Raw genomic sequence first — 17,631 nt, forward strand, 5'->3', positions numbered from 1 at the left:
TTATAATTATAACTAAAGATAAAAGTAAGGAATAACATATATGCATGCATCCTCAGTTCCTCACTCCTCAGTCCTCACCTTTGTAGTGGTACATACCTTTGTTTGAATTGTACCGGGGATTAATTGGTCCCCCAAGTAACAAAGTAACAATAATTCGATCCCCATTCTTGTGCTTTAGTATTCAGAGAGGTCACATGGTTACAGTACCTTTTACCACGTTCTGTCATTCTCTTATTGTAGACTTTAGGTATCAGTAGCCCAGCCCGGCTCTTTATTTCCAATTTTACTTAATTCCTACATCGATCGGAAGTTTGAGAGAATTGAAACCCACGACCGTTGGAGCAGACATATCATGCCAAAAATCTCATTTATATGCATCCCAACAATATCTTCTCTAATGCAATCATCATATATACTCATGACTCATCATCCCTCCCTCCTATTCCTATAACACACCTTAATTAATTAGAGGCTTAGACTTAATTAGATCCCTCCCAACTCTTCTTTAAAAGCCCCAGATACAATTCATTTTCCCGTTGCACCACCAATTCCTTCTGTACTAATAAATCGATCCAGTCTCTCTCTCTCTCTCTCTATATCCCTCTGTTATACAAACAACACACACAAACACAAATTAATACACTTAGATATAGAAGAACACACATAAATGGGGGCTTCACACTTGCTCTTCCTCTCTGTACTTACACTTCTATTTTCATTTTCAACGTCCTGTGACAACAATGCAACATATATCAAGAAGAACAACAATACCTGGATCGGGCCAGTTGGCCAACAAGAAATTATAGTTGATGCAAGTGGAGCTGGTGATTTTCTATCTATCCAAGAAGCAGTTGATTCTATCCCGGAGAACAACACAAAGCGCTATATCATTCATATCAATGCTGGTTCTTACATGTACTTTGCTCTCAACATGGATATATTCCTACATATTTTCATGCCAGCATTTTTCTTTTTTTTTGAATATATATATTCATCCTTCTAAATTATAAATTTTCTATTTGATGTGTAAGAAAGCACTTTTTAAGTTCTTATTATCTTTGTTGAATGGCTTTAGAGAGAAGGTGCTAGTGCCAGCCACAAAACCGTACATTACATTCCAAGGAGCAGGACGAGATGTGACAACAGTTGAATGGCACGATCGTGCGAGTGACCGTGGGCCCAACGGGCAGCAGCTCCGGACCTACAATTCAGCATCCGTAACAGTTCTGGCTAATTATTTTATTGCTAGGAATATCAGCTTCAAGGTATGTTTTCAGTGTACCATTTCTCACCTTGGCCGAATTGGTGCCCGACACCAAGTCAAAAATCAGAATGAACTCAAAGTCAAAGGTTAATCAGTTCTCATTATGATTTATTTTTCAAATTCTTATATGAAAATTTGATGAGTCATATGGTATAAAATCTTTGTTCCCTTAATTTGTGAGAAAAAGGAAAAAAACATTTACAAGTGAACCGAAGTGCACATGGAGTCTGAGGACAAGTATTAATTATATGATCTAATTGAATCTGTATGTATTATATAACACTGAAATATAGAACACAGCTCCAGCACCTATGCCGGGTATGCAAGGATGGCAAGCGGTGGCATTCAGAATCTCAGGAGATAAGGCGTACTTTTTGGGGTGCGGCTTCTATGGAGCACAGGACACACTTTGTGATGACGCTGGCCGACACTACTTCAAAGATTGCTACATCGAGGGATCTATAGATTTTATCTTTGGTAATGGCAGATCCATGTACAAGGTAAAATTATATATGACTCAAATCTTAGCAAGTTCTTTCATTTTTTTTCTCCTCAAATACTATCTTCAAATAATAAATTTTCCAGATTCAAAAAGATTTTTATTTATTTATCTGACATAATGGTGTCATGCATTAATTCTCTGCATGCAGGATTGCCAGCTCCATTCTATAGCCAACCGTTATGGTTCAATTGCAGCTCAGGGCAGAAATAACCCATGCGAGCGCACCGGTTTCGCCTTTGTAAATTGCAAGGTGACTGGTACTGGCCGGCTGTACGTTGGCCGTGCCATGGGCCAGTATTCTAGAATTGTGTACGCGTATACATACTTTGACAACCTGATAGCTCCTGGTGGCTGGGATGATTGGGACCATAATAGCAACAAGAGCTTGTAAGTTTAATTTCTTTCTCCCCTGACACATTTAAAGAGGTTCGAATTCATTAATCTTTTACATATGTGACTCCTATTTATTTATTTTTTTCTTATTTAAACGGGAACGAAATTAGAGTAAAAACAAAATTCATCAGGAATAAAAGTTGGTAGTATCTAATCTTGGGGTTATTTGAAATGGAAATTTTGAAAAATTATGTTAATTTTTGCAGGACTGCATTTTTCGGAGTATACAAATGTTGGGGCCCAGGTTCAGTGTCTGTTCGTGGTGTTTCATGGGCCCGAGAGCTGGATTTCCCAACGGCTCGCCCTTTTCTAGTGAAGAGTTTTGTCAATGGAAGACACTGGTTGGGTCCAAATGATGCCTAAATACACTGAAAAAGTAATAATTTCATCTGTCGAGGGTTAACAAACTTCAGATTATTTTTTTCATTCAATTAATACCTTACACTGTTACAGGAAAGAGAATAAAGTATTATATCAAATCAATGTAATAAGAGTACAGATTCTTTTGTGATCAATTGGAATGTAACAAGTTCATATTAATTTGTTTCTCTCAGCATGTATTATACAATTAATTAGATTCAAGAGTACATGTATCAATTTCAATGCAATACATCAAGTGCATCTTCCTAGTAGTATGGAGAAACAAGCAAAGAAATTCCCATCTGTAGGCTATAGTGATAAATAAATAAATAAATAAAGCACCACCTCCAAATAATTGTAAACTATGATTACAAGGCCATTCATTTTTTTAGAGTCAACAACAAATGAAGGAAAAAATAATGGAAAGAAAAGGTATTTTGAAACAGAAAAATAGTAACATTACAAACACATTATTAAATTATTTTCAAAATTTAGTGCAGGAACAGAAGTTTTCTGATAAACTAATCTTCACATTATACAACAATTTGGTGCACCCTCTAGCATCTCAGGCGACCTGTATAACAAAAACTATTTATTATGACAAGTAAATTTCTCTTCCTCTTTATAATGCATTAGCTAAAGCGTATCTGATAATTATGTCTCCAAAAATTTTGGACAAATCTTTGTAATTTAAAAGGTCCAGTGGTCCACTAAAGAGTTTATTTCTCTGTTAAATAAAACTTTAACAGCATTTCAAAGAACCCTTTTATTTTCCTCTCCCTTTTATCAAGTGACAAGCAAAAGAGGTGTAAAACTTGACCTTAATTGGACGTATTTGAACTATTTTATTATTATTATTATTTTTTTTTTGAAATTCCATGGCAGTAGCTGCCAGGATCATTGCAATTGCAATGTGAAACATCTCACATACATCATACAGAAAAATTTAAATACAGGAATAAATCAAAACAAAAGGCGAACTATTTTATTTTCACTGGCAAATAATTGTAACTAATTGTAACTAATAGTGCTTTGGCTGTCCTTACAAAAATTACAAGTCTCATGTCAAATGCTAGCTTTTGGACTTATTCCACAACCATCAGTTCAATTTCTTAATGCCACATCTCAATAATGTTGATCCAATTGGAGATTGAAAACAATGATAGTGGCAAAATCAGTCCAATATACAATCTTCAAGGACCAAAGTAAGATCAAATATTCAGACACCATATTAAGAAAATCATGATAATTTTACGGCTTGGGTTTTTTCTATGCTTCAAAACTCACTGGATAATCGCAAGGAAATAAGAGTATATAATAGGTTCAAATCCCAAAGAACTTACAAAAAAGAGTGATATTTAGGTAATTTTTATGTAAGGTAAGAAGGGTGTAGGCGAAAAATACCTTATTTATCATTTTTATGTAATTTTTATGTAAGGTAATTTCTCATTTTGCAAAGTTGCACATTATATATCATTTTGTTTGTTTTTGTTTTGTGATGTGCATACAAAAGTTCTCCCAAAAGACATGTTATCAAGACCTAAAAAATTAAGAACAAGAGATGTATAAACTTACAATTGACCCAAAGTGGCAAGATCAAGATCAGGTGCAATCTCCTGCACGATATCATTGGGTGGTTGACCGCACTCTTGCATCTTTTGCATGAGCTCGACAATCTTGGTGAAGTTCTCAGGGTCATTCTCGTAGACCTCATTCAGTCGCACTATGAACTGGTACTGCTGAGTGTACCGGCGGTAGTCATCCTTGCTCAGGCTCTCCTTGTGCTCCTCAAGCCACTTTGGGTACTTCTGAGCTATCTCCTTCATTGGCTCATGCAGTATCTCCTTTGACAGGAGCTGTTGCATCATCGTTTCTACAATCGACTCCATGTCCTATGCAAATCATAAAATAAAATTAGCATCTCCATAAATTATATAATGCATGTACAGGGGGGGGGGGTCTGATGCACAATACATTGTTTGGTCTAGATTCCTTCATGATGACACACCTTTCTGTTTGAGTTATTGTTACACATATACCATTTTTCTTTTACATCGCATTTAGCTTTGGCGTTGATTTTTATTTTATGCGGCCATTGGCTGGCGCTCTCTTTGGAAATATGAATATAAGATATTTCAGGATAAGGCATGCAAAATCCAAAGAAACTATGCCCGTGGTTGATATTACAAAAGTGACCATGGATTACGAGATAAACTGATGAACAACTTTATATATACACGTGAAGCAATACAATTAGCAATAAGAGCATATTGAACGAGTCGTATGGGGTGACCTGATATTGGTAATAACTGAGTACAAATAATAGTTTAAGAAAAGATGCCACAGTGGGAAAAGTATTTGATTAAAACTTGTTGGTGTCTGGAACAAGTGCATTTCAAACACTACCTAAGAGAATTCTTAATTTTTTTGGTTAAATTTTGTATTAGATAAGTAGAATCTGTTGGTACCAAGTTATTGACCTAAACATTCAATGTAGCCTATCAAAAGAATCTAACAATCAATTATGGGATTTCCAAAATTTTTAATAGCCACTAAAACCGAGAACTCACATCCTTCATTCATAGCAATTAGAAAATATTCATCCACCCCTCAAATTCTCAATCAAGGAAAAAATTAATCATCTAAACCAATTTGAATTTACCAAAATAGACGAAAGATGAATTTACGAAATTAATCATATAGACCAATTTGAAATTATATGAATTATTACCTGAGAACCAGCAAGATCTTCGAATTGCTTGACAAATTCCTCAACCATGGCCTCATCATTTAATCCCATATCCCCTCCTCTTGGGCCAACAGAGGCACCTCCACCAGCTGCTGTAACAGTCTCCAGTCCGCGAACAGCCTCGCGTGTCTGCTGAGTCAGCTTTTCGAGAGCCTCAGAAGCATAGTTAGCCGAGCCACGTGGCATAGGCTGGGGGGCTCTCTGCTTGCCTTTTCTCTTAGCACGTGGGTCTGGTAGGCCCATCCCCAAGCCAGTTGGGCCTGATGGGGAATTATAAATACCCGAAGTCACCTTCTTTGCACGCGAGGAAGAAGGCTGAGAAGAGGTGGAGCGAGTGGTGAGATCGAGTTTGTTGAAATCATCGAGCGCACCTGGATTGAAAATGAGAATTAAGAAGAATTAATAGAATAGAGGTGGAAAGTGAGAATTAATAGAGGAGGGGAGGGGAGGGGGTATACTGTCGAGGAGTTGGTCGAGATCATCGGAGGGATCACCACCAGCCATGGACGGAGCGACGGCGATTACGAGGTGAGAGCAGAGTTTCCAAGGAGGCGAGAGCGGCTTCTGCTTGGAAGTTAAGGAACGTGTTGTCCTGTTGCCTGTTGGTCGTGATTCGTGATTCGTGATTCGTGAAGGGAGGTGGACTGGGGATAGATAGACTCCTTACCAGTTACCCCTCAGGTACCGGACTCAGTACAATACTGTTACACATAAGGATCTACTTTAGATTCGTTTCAGATTCAAACTGACGACTCAGATCACATTCTACTCAGTCATCTCATGTCATGTATAATGTATTACACAACACCCAAAATAAATAAATAAATGGTTACCTACCTTGCGCCGCAGATCCTCTCCCTTCTCTCCTTTGCTCCGAAACCTTTCTCTCGATCTTTTCACGCCGTTTCTCCTTCGACTGACTCTAAAAGGTAAATCTGTTTAAATAAAGATGTGACAAAGCAGTTAATGAAGTTGAACTGACTCTAAAAGTGTTGATTGGATTGATTGTTGCAGAAGTAACAAGTTCTACGAAGTTCAACTTCAAGTACGTGACTATGAACTCGACCAATTTGGGGTTGTCAATAATGCCATATATGCCAGTTATTGTCAGCACGGTGTGTTTCAGTTTCATTCAACTACTGGGTCTGGCTGGTACTCTCTTCCATTTTTTTCTTAAAACTTCTCGCTTCCACTTATTATTAATTAATTAATTAGTTTCACTGTGCCAATAATTGGTTAGGTCGGCACGAGTTATTAGAGACAATTGGGATTAGTTGCGATGGAGTTGCTCGCAGCGGCGAGTCCATGGCGCTTTCTGAGCAATTTATTTGATTATCCACTCTAGGCTCAGTTTTGCCATGCATGAGAATGACTTACTGGCATTGCTATACCAGTATATGTTGCTAACATATTTCTGTTTTTTAATTGTTTTCTCAGAGTCGTGACAAATTTGTGGTTAAAGTCGGAGTTGTCAACATCTCAGGTGCACGTATTTTTGTTGAGCATTTCATTTACCGGCTTCCTGATCAAGCGGTACGTCTGTAATCAGCAATCGTTTAGTGGGCTAGTCTTTACATGGCAGTACCACTCTGCTGAATGCATCTCATACAAAATTACAAAACCTGTGCCTGGTATTCTAAATACCATACACTTCTCGTTTTGCCCCAAGTACCAAACAGTACCTTTTATCACCATTCTGGACTGAACCTGACCGCGATGTTATAGAAATATGCCTATGAGTTGCACTCCTTTTATAAATAATACTTGTTGTTTTTATCTTCTTTTTTAAATTGTGATGTTAGACCAAGCATCTATGATTGCTTTTCCATAGTTTTAAAATTTGTCCATCTTTATACCTTCTATCTAATTATTGACAGGGAAACATAACCAATTTACTTGAGGAAGAGCAGGCATGTGTGAATGTTAGTTGTAAACAACTATTTAATACTTATTACAATAAGCAAAAGAAAGAACATGACAGAAACATACAAAAGATCCTTGCTTGAATATAAGAAGAATTGTGAACCCACAAACTCACCAGGTAATGCCGTGCGAGATCATCTCTGGCCATGTTTTTATTTTAAATTTGTATACATTTACTTTGTATTATTTTTTAATCAATGACAGGTCTGGCAACATTGAAACTATCACCTAATGCCTGTCCAGAGCCTCTAGCCCATGGTGACAGGACTGGCAACATTGCAACTATCACCTAAAGCCTGTCCAGAGCCTCTAGCCCATGGTGACAGGTCTGGCAACAGTACACACTTTGCCTTTCTAACCGGCTTTCTCTTATACTGGTATTTTAAATGGCTAAATTTGGATATTCTCAATAAACCATAAAAAAAAAAAAATAGAGATTTACTACCGACATGACAACTAAAAACAATTAAAACAAATCCGCAACAGACTACATTTGCAGAAATGAGGTCCTTATGATTTTCCTAAAATGATAAATATAAAAGTTTACTTAATATTGTTGTTTAGCCGCCTCCCTTAAAATTTGCACTAATATCCAAATTACAACCAGTCAATTAGACTCTTATTACGGAGGTGGCTCATTTAGATTGAACAAATACTTTGGTTGCAGCGGAGGTGGTGGTGCCGGTGGTGGGGCCTCTTGTGGCTGTGGCTGCGGTTGCGGTGGCATCTGATTGAGCTGTGCAGTGACAGAATGTGACCTTGCTTCGGCAGCACGCAATCTTGCTTCGGCCTTTCTGTGGCCAGATTTATGGCCCCCCAGAGCATGATAAGACGAAAATTCCATCGGGCATTCGTCGCAGCGGTACACTCGCCTTCTTGTTGCTGTCAGCACCAATGGGACAGTCTTGGAGGCACCACAATGTCTTTTAGCACTTGGTGGGTCATCAGATGCCTCCAATTTGATGTGTATTGGTTGACTGTAGTCAAATGCATACCTTCTATCTCGAGACATCCAATAGATAGTGTTTGCAGCAATAACTGCCTCATCCCCAGTTGAGAATGCTGAATTGAAAACTTCGAAGGGGTCGATTTGCCATGGGTTACCCCCAACTCCAGAACTAGACCCTGCAATTGTACTACCCTGATTTGGTTGGTAGGTAGTGGAGGCGGATGCAGGGGTAATGTGGTGTATGAACTCGTGCGAAGCAAGTTCGCCTTGAGTGGCAAAGGTGAGTGGGCAGAGATTGCAAGAGAAGATAGACATCATTTTTTTAATATATGTCTGGAGTTGTGATTGGTGCAGAAACTATGGAGTTGTACTGTTTATATAGAAGAGCATTGCAAAGCGGCGGAGGGTGAAGCGCCCACAAGAAAGAGCGCTGGGAGTTTTATAAAGGAAGAGATAAGTCCGTAGAGGTATCTTTCTTTTACTGTAGGATTAAAATTAGACAAATCTATACCATTCTTATCATGTTAAAGCATGGAAAAAAAGAGTATTCATACTTATCACACTTAACCCTGAAGCATATCTTTCACTTTTAAGCAATCACAATGGATGACGTCTCCATATGAGAGCCGTCCAATCCAAAGCGATTGGCGCGTGATACAGTAATTAAAGTTAAGAAAAGGTCTACAAAGTTTACTTATTTAAGAAGTGATTCATGAATTAGCAAAATCTCTCGCCTTTTCTCTAGGTAGGCGTGGTCTTCAATTGAAATCATAGACCATTAATGTAAATTAGTTTAGCCCAATGAAATATTTCTTTTGCTTTTGTGGGAACATTTTTAGTATTGCTAACGCTGTACCCTATAATTTTCAGAGAAGAGGTGTTAATAAACAGATGAGTATGTAATGAGTAAAGTGATAATGATAGTGGGAAACTCGATATAAACAAGGGATGATATGATTCCACGTGGTAAACCCCTTGAACTAGGAAAATAGTTGAGGACACGCACACCAAAAGATACAAGTCTAGCTTTTTTTTTGGCTGTTCTGTCAGTTACCATTGCAAGGCCACCAAAATGTGGTTGCTTGCCAAACTTTCACCCGAAGTCTTCTACTTTTCGGTGTCTTGTATGCTAACAAGGGACACCTCCAGTTAGTGTATAATGTTATACTAAAGGACTGTAACTAGTGGTTCCATCCTTCTGGGTCTTCTTGAATTGTACTTTTGAATTAATAAGTGAAAAGAAATTAAAAACAAATATTATCTGCCATATTTGATAGTTTTGCAAGTTTATGCATGACAAATCTGTTTTGAAATAGATGTCTTTGATATTTCGAGTTTTGGAAGGTGCACACATGAAATTCTTCCAAGATTTTTAGCAGTAACTATATAGTAAGAATCATTAATTCATGTTTGGTGTTTTCTGTAAAAAGTGAGAACAGATGATGTCTTTCTCTGACGAAACCGGAGAGAATGCGAAGTTAAAAAGGGTGCAAGGAAACATCATTGTTGAAGATAAGCAGGTAAGGAATATTATCTAACTATTTTATCTTAAAATTTTCTATTACACTTTCTTTTACACTTATCTATTTTTACTTCTATGTACAAATGACATCATCCTTCTTGTATAGACTTTGACATACTAAATATCATTTAATTTATACAATAATCACTGTATGATTGCACAATCCAAGATGACCCTAGTGAACTGTATCAATTAACCATCTCGAAAACATAAATACATTCACTGATACTCTTTGACCTTTTGACTAAATTAAATGAAATTTAATAACCAACAAGGCGAAGGGGTTACTTGCATGAATTAGTTGTCGGTCTTTTCTCATCTCTGTTTTACTGCAGTGCATAGTTGGATTCAACACATAAGGTAGATAAACAAACCATTAGTCTTTCTTTGAAGAAACTGTAGAAAGAGTTGATCTAAATTGAAGTTCTAGGAACTTAAGTACCAAAGCTTAGAAAATGAAAAATTTGGTTAAATTCTTACACTTACATATGCTGATCCTCATGAGCTTTCTAAACCAAAGATAAATAGAGAAGTGCGATAGTAACAATAACTAAAAGATAGTTTTTGAAAAGGGACTGCCATAAAATTTTATGTATTGGTTCAAAATTTTAACTAAAGAGTCATCTTTGTTCTTCTACTTTTCTTTCTTTGAGCCCTTAAAGCATGATATTATTAATTCGAATTTCAATCCTCGGCATCTTATTCTACATGGACAAACTCAATAGTTGAGTATTGAGCCCCTTTTGCAGTTCTCACGAAGCAAATAGCAGGCTCTTCTAGGTTTCATGCTGGCACTGTTAGCTGATTAGTTTAGTGCATCGAGTATTGGAACTGCTTGTGAGAAATCAAATTGGTTGGTGATGAGAATTTCAAAAGCAAATGTGGCAGAGATCGCAAGAATAAGATGGTTTCATTGTTCGATTTAGGTTTGGAGCTCTTTTTGAGAGTGTGAAGATCACAAGAATAAGATAATTTCATGCAAAAAGTATTCATCAAGGAATTTTGGCAATTTTGTAATTTTTTCTACCCTTTTAGCAACTACTAACAAATTTGAGTAGTATCACCAGTTCCTATGTACCGATGAAAGAAGAAAACTACTATTTTTTTTTTGTATTTACCAAAAATATATAAAATATGCATCAGTTTCATTGTATTTAATTGTCAATTGTTCTGAATCTATTTATCAGTGTCATTTAGTAAATATTTAACTTAACCCAAAGTATGTACAAGTGAAGCAATTTTTGCTTATACATTCAATATTAAAGTTTCAGTATTAGATGTAACCAAGAGTTGTAAATGATAGCATCTGAGTGCTTGTCAAATATTTGGTCCATGATTCAGGCCAAACAATGGGCTTATTGCTCAAGTGTTGTTAGTAGACACCTACTGTTCCTGTGCTGATGCGTGCTTGTTTTCTCTGGTTTTTGTTTCAACTTTTGTATGAGCTTACTATCTTCTTTGATAACAATACATCAATGGTTGTTGTCTTGTAGCCGCTTTATGACAAGACATTTGCTAAATTTATACTGGTAATAGTGGAATCAACTTGATTGTTTAACCAACATCTAGACCACACAGTGGCAAGTCCCTGCATGTCCTTGTGTGAGTCTTGACATTGAGGAAAAACAAAACATCTAAAATTAGTATGATCTTGAGAGCAAAATACAAGAACTGGCTAGAACCTTATACCAGACTTGTCTGTTGTATATTCTATTTTGTTCCTGGCATGTCAGGCCAGTTGGTTGATCCTGTTTAGTGCTGAGTTTAAAATAGAAGCAACCAAAGATTTGCTATGTTGTCACATTGCTTTACCTTATTTCAAAGTAGTCTTTTTTTGATATCCAGGTAGTGACTTATTTCAAAGTAGTCAGGGGAGGTATATTTGTACTTGTCATTCCATACTCTATTTTTAGAGCTATCAATGGATCATGTGCAACCATGTTTTCCCCGAAACAACTGCAAAGTAAATTTGTTGATTAGCTTGTCATGTGAGATTGGAGGTACATAATTGTATAATAGTAAATTACTCTAGGAGTAGGTTTTTTTTTTTTTGATTTCCTGATACTCTGTAAATGTTTACCAACTGTTCTTTAATTCAGGCGTTCTGTTTTTCACGACTTAATTCATGCCTCGAGGTACGTACATGCATTCCACAAAAATGAATTGTTTGATAAAGATTAGAGGGATGATATAATCAAATAAAATATAAGGTACAAGAGATCACGCAGTGGCTATATATGTATCCACTTCTTGTGGCTATACACTTAAGCAAAAATTGCTCATTTATATACCAATTACAAGAATATGGCACCTTCATTAGTTGTACGAAAATAAAATTATTATACAAAGGATCAATTATATATCGTTAATTAATTCCATGTATAGTGGATCAATTTATTGTTAATTCACTAGCTAATTAAGCTAGCACATTTGATCCGATCCCAACCCGAAGCCAACCATTGGGCCCCAAGTCAGCTAATCTATCATCACTCGACTTTCTCTTCCTCTCATTCCTCACCTTCTTACTATCAACCTCGTCTTCTATGATGACCACATTATCCCTCGGACTCATAGTAACTAGACCTAAATCAAGCACTGACATGTTCGCCGAGCTAATTGTCGGTTGGACTGTAAGCGGCTCCTTTGGCTGGTCTTTGAAGAGATTGAGCATCTCAGTTGAGCCAGAGAATACAGGAGCAACTATCCCTGCATGGCCAAGATCAGTGGTGACCTGTTGTTGGTAAGCCGGCTGATTGCTGTTCTGCACAAGCCAATGACAGCGCTTGTGGCCACCAAGTGCTTGTCCGGTGGGGAACAAGCGGTGGCAGATGGTGCACTCATGAATCTTCATTTTCTTCTTCCCTGCAGGCTCAGTTGTTGCGGCGTGTGCATGTTCTGATAATACAATTGCCATTGAGTTGTCTATCTCATCAGTAATATTTGTTGCACCAGTCCTGTACAATAGATCATTATTTGAATCTTCGGTAAGGCCATTTGCTAAGGAGCAACCCTTCACCTTTCTATGGCTGGCGCGGTGGCCACCGAGTGCCTGGTGTGATGTGAAAACTTTGTTGCAAGACTTGCACTCGAACAACTTTCTATAACCTGAGCCTGGTTTTGGGTCTTTGACAGGTGTAACGGCCGTCATCTGCTCCATGGACCGAAACCTGATTGGAGGTACCATTAGTGGCAACTTTAGCCTTGCTTGCTCCACAATTGCTGCTTCAACTGGGCACGATGGCCCAGACGATGGCTCCAGTACTTGTTTTAACAGGGGTAGTGCCCACGGCTTGGGATATGTTAGTCCCTCGTCACGAGAAAGCATCACCAAACTCTGCGCAACTTCTTCATCTTCCGTCAAAGTGTATCCAGGCTTGAAGTGGGCCTGGTCCATGCAAGACCGCTTGCTCTGGCACCTGGAATCATCATTGATGATATCACTCGATGATTGGTTAGTGAGGTCATGATCACTAGTCAGGATTGGATTCCATGAACTGAACATCGCATGGTGATTCCTGTAGCAACCCCCATTGGTGCGAAGTGCGTACTTCAACTTTGGAAGCCCAGAACCCAAATCAGATGAGTACGGGCCTGAACCGTCAGCCGAGTCGGTTGCTGTAAAGGTATCCTCCTCCTCTTCAATGTCCAAATCCTTTTGGATGCCATGGATACGCATGTGGCCTCCGAGTGCACACCCGCTTGTGAAGCCCTTACCACAAACTCGGCAAATGTGGAGCTTCAATGAAGGCGGGTGGGGTTGGGGATCTATGGAGGCATAATCATGATCAGGCTGGGATTGGTTCATAGCTATATCCATTAATTGCTAATTATGAGGAGAAAGAGAGAGAGAGGAGAGGAATGCAATGAGAGGTAGTGGTGCATGAAAGAGAATGTGAAAGTTGGGAGAGATTAATTTGTAGAGGCAATTAGTGACAGTTGTGTAAAAACGGTGAGTTAACGGTTCGTGTGGTAGTGATTAGTCGAGACTAATTTGGGGATGATGAATTGTACTCGGTAGTACATGCACTTGTTAGAATTTTGTTAGAAATTAACGCTTAATTTTAGCATGGTTGACCACTAATGAGCACATGGCGACAAAGGTGGCCTGAGAGTCCGGATCCTCTGCTTTGCTTTGTGCGCATTATTCACTCACTTAATTGTAACACCAATTCATCTTAATTTTGTTTCATATGACTTCCATTCCATTCCACTGCTATGCTATATAACTATTGTACAACTGCATATATGCTATAAATTAGGAGGCAAAGAGAAGCAAATTAAGAGCGGTCGGCCTCGGCAGTCGGCCCCCATGAATTGAAAATTAAAACATAAGCTTAATTTAGAGAAAGCCCAAAATGTCATACTGAGCCTAGTAAAGCCCAAATATCATAAGCTTGTCTCCTTCCTAGTCCATCTCTTTTATTTATTTTCCAGATCTAAAACAAACTAAAGTACGTCATCTCTACTCGTCTCCCTGACTCGGCCCGTCTTCGCTTCCCGCATCCGCATAGCACCTCCTTCACTGTTGCCGTGAGCGGGGCAGAGTAACCAGACCAACTCCAAGTTGAGTGTTTTTACTTTTTAGTTTCTGAAATTCATAGACTTAAAGATCTAGACGCTGCTGAAGTGAAGTTTCATTATTTTTTGGATTTTCTAGGTGTGTCAAACAGTATGTGGAATGCAAGACAGATTAAAAGTGCCAGAGGTACAATACCAGTATATACATTTTTAAAAGTGAACTTCAAAACTTCAGTATTAATTGTAGAAAAATCAGAATGACATGAGGTTTGTACCTAAATGCTCATGTTTATGTCTTCTATCTGCCTGTAAAGAGGAATTTGCCTAATTTTCAGTTTTTATTAGGTTTTGGTTCCTGTTTCTAACTTAATATATTTCTTGTTTTTTGATATGTAAAAGAATATTTGTTATGAATTTTTGACTTAGTTGAAACCTTTGATGTTCATTTTTATTATCTTGACTTCTTATTTATTTTAATTGATGATGTAATTTTATATTATGTTAAATTTTTTTTGCAACTATTTATATAGTTATGCTTGCTTACTCCTAATAAAATTTCTAGCTTCGCCACTGACAATTACTAAACGGGTAGCATTGCCTAGTGTCTATTGGTACTGTCTCGAATTGCTAATTTTTTATGCTATGTCTTTAAATTGGATTTGTTTGGGATGGTATGTCTTAAAAATTATGATATTACCGACTATGGAATCAATTAATGTGATAATTACCTATGAAAATAACTGACAGTTATTTTCTTAATTCCAAGAAAGAGTGGGATGAAACCGTTTCTCAATTGCAAGAAACAATCCGAGCGATTGAAAACTGTGGGAAATCTGGCAGAGGCACAGAGGAGGCAAATGCACTGCCTAGACTGAATGGAGCGGCTCAGGATGGGCTCGCTTCACTTCGATCAATGCAGTTCAGGCTCGATTTGCTCGCGCAACAGCTGCCGACCATGGAGGAGGTACAGTCTGGCCAAGCTTTAGTGGAAATATGGAAGGAACAGTACCACAAGTATGTGCTTTATTTCGCTACTTGTTTTTTCTTCGTAAACTTTCATCTCTCTATTAATTCTGGCTATAAAAGATCAATTGTTACTTTTTAACATTGCATGAATTAACTTGCCCTGGTGCGGTGGTGCCGCCTAATCCAACCTGACGTATATATGTTAAACATATTGGGTTTTGAATGACTGTAGGTTGCATGTGGGGTTGACAAATGCTAATTTTCAGGCCAAGGCAAATATCAAGAAAGCAGCTCAACAAGAGGTAATTGACTGTTATTTTCAAATATATGAGGCTTTTTACAGTTCAACCTTAAATTGAGTTGTATGCCTCAGTACTAAACATCCTCATGTCATTTAAATGATTTGATGTCCTTGGAAATTCTTTTAATTTCTGTATATCATGTATAGAGAGATCTTCTTTTGGGAGGTGGCGAAGAGTCTACTGTTCGAAGGCGTAATTTACAGTATGTTATTTGCTTTCTCTATTTTTTTTCTAATAGGATAGGTTATATTAACAACAACCTTATTATACAACCACAACAAACGGCTCTCTAGTTACCAAAAAAAAATATTGATCTGTGGGTATGTTAATTATGATTTAGGTAGGTTGTTTGTTGAACTTGGTGCACTTTTAAAACTGATTTTTCATCCATCAAACAATTTTTGAAATTAACAAATCTTCCTTAATTGGCATTTGATTGGTTATCAAACAATCCCCACATACTGCAGCAACTTTACCCACTGAACCCTATATCAGTACCACCAAATAACAACTTTGTTTGTTGTGCTGTGGTTAGAGTAAATGTCTGGTTATCAAATAATCCCCACATAGCACCAGATTCGATACACGATCATTCTGAATGCAGAACACGCCTTGATATAATTAATTGTTACTGTAGCAACTTTACCCACTGAACCCTATATCAGTACCACCAAATAACAACTTTGTTTGTTGTGCTGTGGTCAGAGTAAATGTCTGGTTCTGGCTAAGCAAATTTATCAAATTATTACCCAAATCAGTTACTATTACTGTTATTTGGATCTGCTACCTGTAGTTAAGACTTGATGCTCAAATTTATACTCTTATTTATTGGTAGGACAAAAGCTGGCATGACATCTGCTGCTGAAAGTATTACTGAGAGCCTACGTCGTACCCATCAAATGATGGTTCAGGTAACTATAGCAATATGGAATTTATCTCAGTAGTTAATTTTGACACTAAATAATAATTAAAATATTTCAAGTATCCATTTTATCTAATTTACATGTTCTTTTCATTGACCAATTCAAGAGGTAGAACGGACTGCAAGTACCTTGGCGACTTTTGGTATGTTTATAAACCTGCCAGTTGTGTTTTGTTGCCTATGATAGGTTTTCATGATTAACAATGTTTTCCTATGCAAAACTCAGACGAATCGGGCAACGTATTGAAAAAGGCTGAGAGTGAGTACAAAGGCCACCGATCCTTGCTGTCTCGCACACGCGGCTTGCTTTCTACTATGAAACGTCAGGATGTCATTGACAGGTGAAGTTTCTATTCAAGTCTTAATGTTTAGAAGGAAATTTTGTATTTCTTTGTTATTTCTTTACTTTTTTTTATTTGGTGTATTCAGGATTATACTTGTACTAGGGTTTCTCATATTTGCAATGGTGGTGCTCTATGTGGTCTCAAAGAGAATTGGTGTATTGACATTAGAGAGAAAAATTGTAGCTGCCATAAAATCAGGTTGAAATGTAGCACTGAACCAAGGTATTGCAATACCACCAAATGTTAACGATGAACTGTGAATAAAGAAAATTGTCTCAAGTGTTTTTAGTTTTTTACAAGTTCAGTTGGCTGTTGGTAATTTCTTAACTCTGTATTTTGTGGATTAGTTTGATTAATACGGAGGAGGCTAGTCTTTACAGTATGCTTTGAAAGTTGTGTATAGTTTTATACTTTATTTTGCTGTTAGCCCATTTGTATCAGTACATGGGGGGGCACGTTTGATAATTTGTTTATTCATTTAGTAATTTTTTTTTCTACTGGGAACACCTTTTCTTTGCGGACACGTTGGTCAACATGATCAAAATTAACTCTAATCGCTAATTCAAATCCCAGTGTCAATTGTTTGCTAATTAATCATGTTTGCTTATTTGTTTGTTTAATTATTTATGTAGTGTATTACGGTTGAAACAGTCAATGTTTGCAGCATATATTCTCAACCCATCTAAATTAAAATGTAATTTGTGGAATAAGTATATTGCAGCTGGAACATTAAATTAGTAACAAGTAGTTGTGGTTGAATATATCTTGGTAACAACAATACATTATTTATATAATAAGCAACAGTTGATTGTTATTCCTGCTCCAAATTGAACATCAAGGTTTTATATATTTACTTTTCTCAATCCGAATAGACGACTGCAAATTTTAGTATTGAGACTTTGAGAGTGCAAAAGATT

At 37.3% G+C, this 17,631-nt stretch overlaps 4 protein-coding genes and 1 pseudogene across 6 annotated transcripts; 3 read left to right on the forward strand and 2 right to left on the reverse strand.

Moving 5' to 3' along the window:
- Window positions 1-497: 497 nt before the first annotated feature.
- PME5 (Pectin lyase-like superfamily protein) lies at window positions 498-2,853 on the forward strand. Its single transcript, XM_078320476.1, has 5 exons — window positions 498-915; window positions 1,076-1,265; window positions 1,558-1,764; window positions 1,915-2,153; window positions 2,366-2,853. The coding sequence occupies exons 1-5, from the start codon at window positions 668-670 to the stop codon at window positions 2,520-2,522; spliced, it is 1,041 nt and encodes a 346-aa protein (XP_078176602.1). The 5' UTR covers window positions 498-667; the 3' UTR covers window positions 2,523-2,853.
- LOC144571195 (peroxisome biogenesis protein 19-1-like) lies at window positions 2,792-5,886 on the reverse strand. Its single transcript, XM_078320477.1, has 4 exons — window positions 5,727-5,886; window positions 5,251-5,639; window positions 4,095-4,411; window positions 2,792-3,093 (listed from the first exon to the last, which is right to left on the reverse strand). The coding sequence occupies exons 1-4, from the start codon at window positions 5,770-5,772 to the stop codon at window positions 3,048-3,050; spliced, it is 798 nt and encodes a 265-aa protein (XP_078176603.1). The 5' UTR covers window positions 5,773-5,886; the 3' UTR covers window positions 2,792-3,047.
- Window positions 5,887-6,048: 162 nt separating this feature from the next.
- Window positions 6,049-10,815, forward strand: LOC144571211 (acyl-acyl carrier protein thioesterase ATL3, chloroplastic-like; annotated as a pseudogene). Its single transcript, XR_013517423.1, has 8 exons — window positions 6,049-6,197; window positions 6,283-6,383; window positions 6,509-6,618; window positions 6,706-6,801; window positions 7,146-7,517; window positions 7,859-8,607; window positions 9,571-9,660; window positions 10,412-10,815. The product of XR_013517423.1 is annotated as an acyl-acyl carrier protein thioesterase ATL3, chloroplastic-like (transcript).
- Window positions 10,816-11,897: 1,082 nt separating this feature from the next.
- Window positions 11,898-13,528, reverse strand: LOC144549168 (uncharacterized). The gene has a single exon (XM_078297903.1). It carries the CDS (start codon window positions 13,477-13,479, stop codon window positions 12,079-12,081), a length of 1,401 nt encoding a protein of 466 aa, XP_078154029.1. The 5' UTR covers window positions 13,480-13,528; the 3' UTR covers window positions 11,898-12,078.
- Window positions 13,529-14,133: 605 nt separating this feature from the next.
- On the forward strand, window positions 14,134-17,188 carry LOC144549176 (uncharacterized). Of its 2 annotated transcripts, none has more exons than XM_078297915.1 (8): window positions 14,134-14,367; window positions 14,947-15,194; window positions 15,379-15,448; window positions 15,595-15,650; window positions 16,284-16,359; window positions 16,477-16,513; window positions 16,597-16,711; window positions 16,800-17,188. In XM_078297915.1, the coding sequence occupies exons 1-8, from the start codon at window positions 14,341-14,343 to the stop codon at window positions 16,915-16,917; spliced, it is 747 nt and encodes a 248-aa protein (XP_078154041.1). In that variant the 5' UTR covers window positions 14,134-14,340; the 3' UTR covers window positions 16,918-17,188. The 2 variants fall into 2 exon arrangements, with proteins under 2 accessions (XP_078154041.1, XP_078154036.1); XM_078297910.1 differs by having other exon boundaries at window positions 14,951-15,194.
- The last annotated feature ends 443 nt before the right edge of the window (window positions 17,189-17,631 follow it).

The sequence above is a fragment of the Carex rostrata genome, chromosome 2, assembly GCF_964058835.1.
Source record: "Carex rostrata chromosome 2, lpCarRost1.2, whole genome shotgun sequence".
NCBI lineage: Eukaryota > Viridiplantae > Streptophyta > Magnoliopsida > Poales > Cyperaceae > Carex > Carex rostrata.

Excerpts from the sequence above, each read along its gene's own strand:
- PME5 (XM_078320476.1), top strand. The coding sequence starts at position 668 with ATGGGGGCTTCACACTTGCTCTTCCTCTCTGTACTTACACTTCTATTT. Across the intron at positions 916-1,075 it reads ATCAATGCTGGTTCTTACAT|AGAGAAGGTGCTAGTGCCAG; the intron begins GTACTTTGCTCT and ends GAATGGCTTTAG. Across the intron at positions 1,765-1,914 it reads ATGGCAGATCCATGTACAAG|GATTGCCAGCTCCATTCTAT; the intron begins GTAAAATTATAT and ends CTCTGCATGCAG.
- LOC144571195 (XM_078320477.1), bottom strand. The coding sequence starts at position 5,772 with ATGGCTGGTGGTGATCCCTCCGATGATCTCGACCAACTCCTCGACA. Across the intron at positions 4,412-5,250 it reads AAGATCTTGCTGGTTCTCAG|GACATGGAGTCGATTGTAGA; the intron begins GTAATAATTCAT and ends TGATTTGCATAG. Across the intron at positions 3,094-4,094 it reads CTTGCCACTTTGGGTCAATT|GTCGCCTGAGATGCTAGAGG; the intron begins GTAAGTTTATAC and ends TTTGTTATACAG.
- LOC144549176 (XM_078297910.1), top strand. The coding sequence starts at position 14,334 with ATGTGGAATGCAAGACAGATTAAAAGTGCCAGAG. Across the intron at positions 15,195-15,378 it reads TGGAAGGAACAGTACCACAA|GTTGCATGTGGGGTTGACAA; the intron begins GTATGTGCTTTA and ends GAATGACTGTAG. Across the intron at positions 16,360-16,476 it reads CCCATCAAATGATGGTTCAG|GAGGTAGAACGGACTGCAAG; the intron begins GTAACTATAGCA and ends TGACCAATTCAA.
- LOC144549168 (XM_078297903.1), bottom strand. The coding sequence starts at position 13,479 with ATGGATATAGCTATGAACCAATCCCAGCCTGATCATGATTATGCCTCC.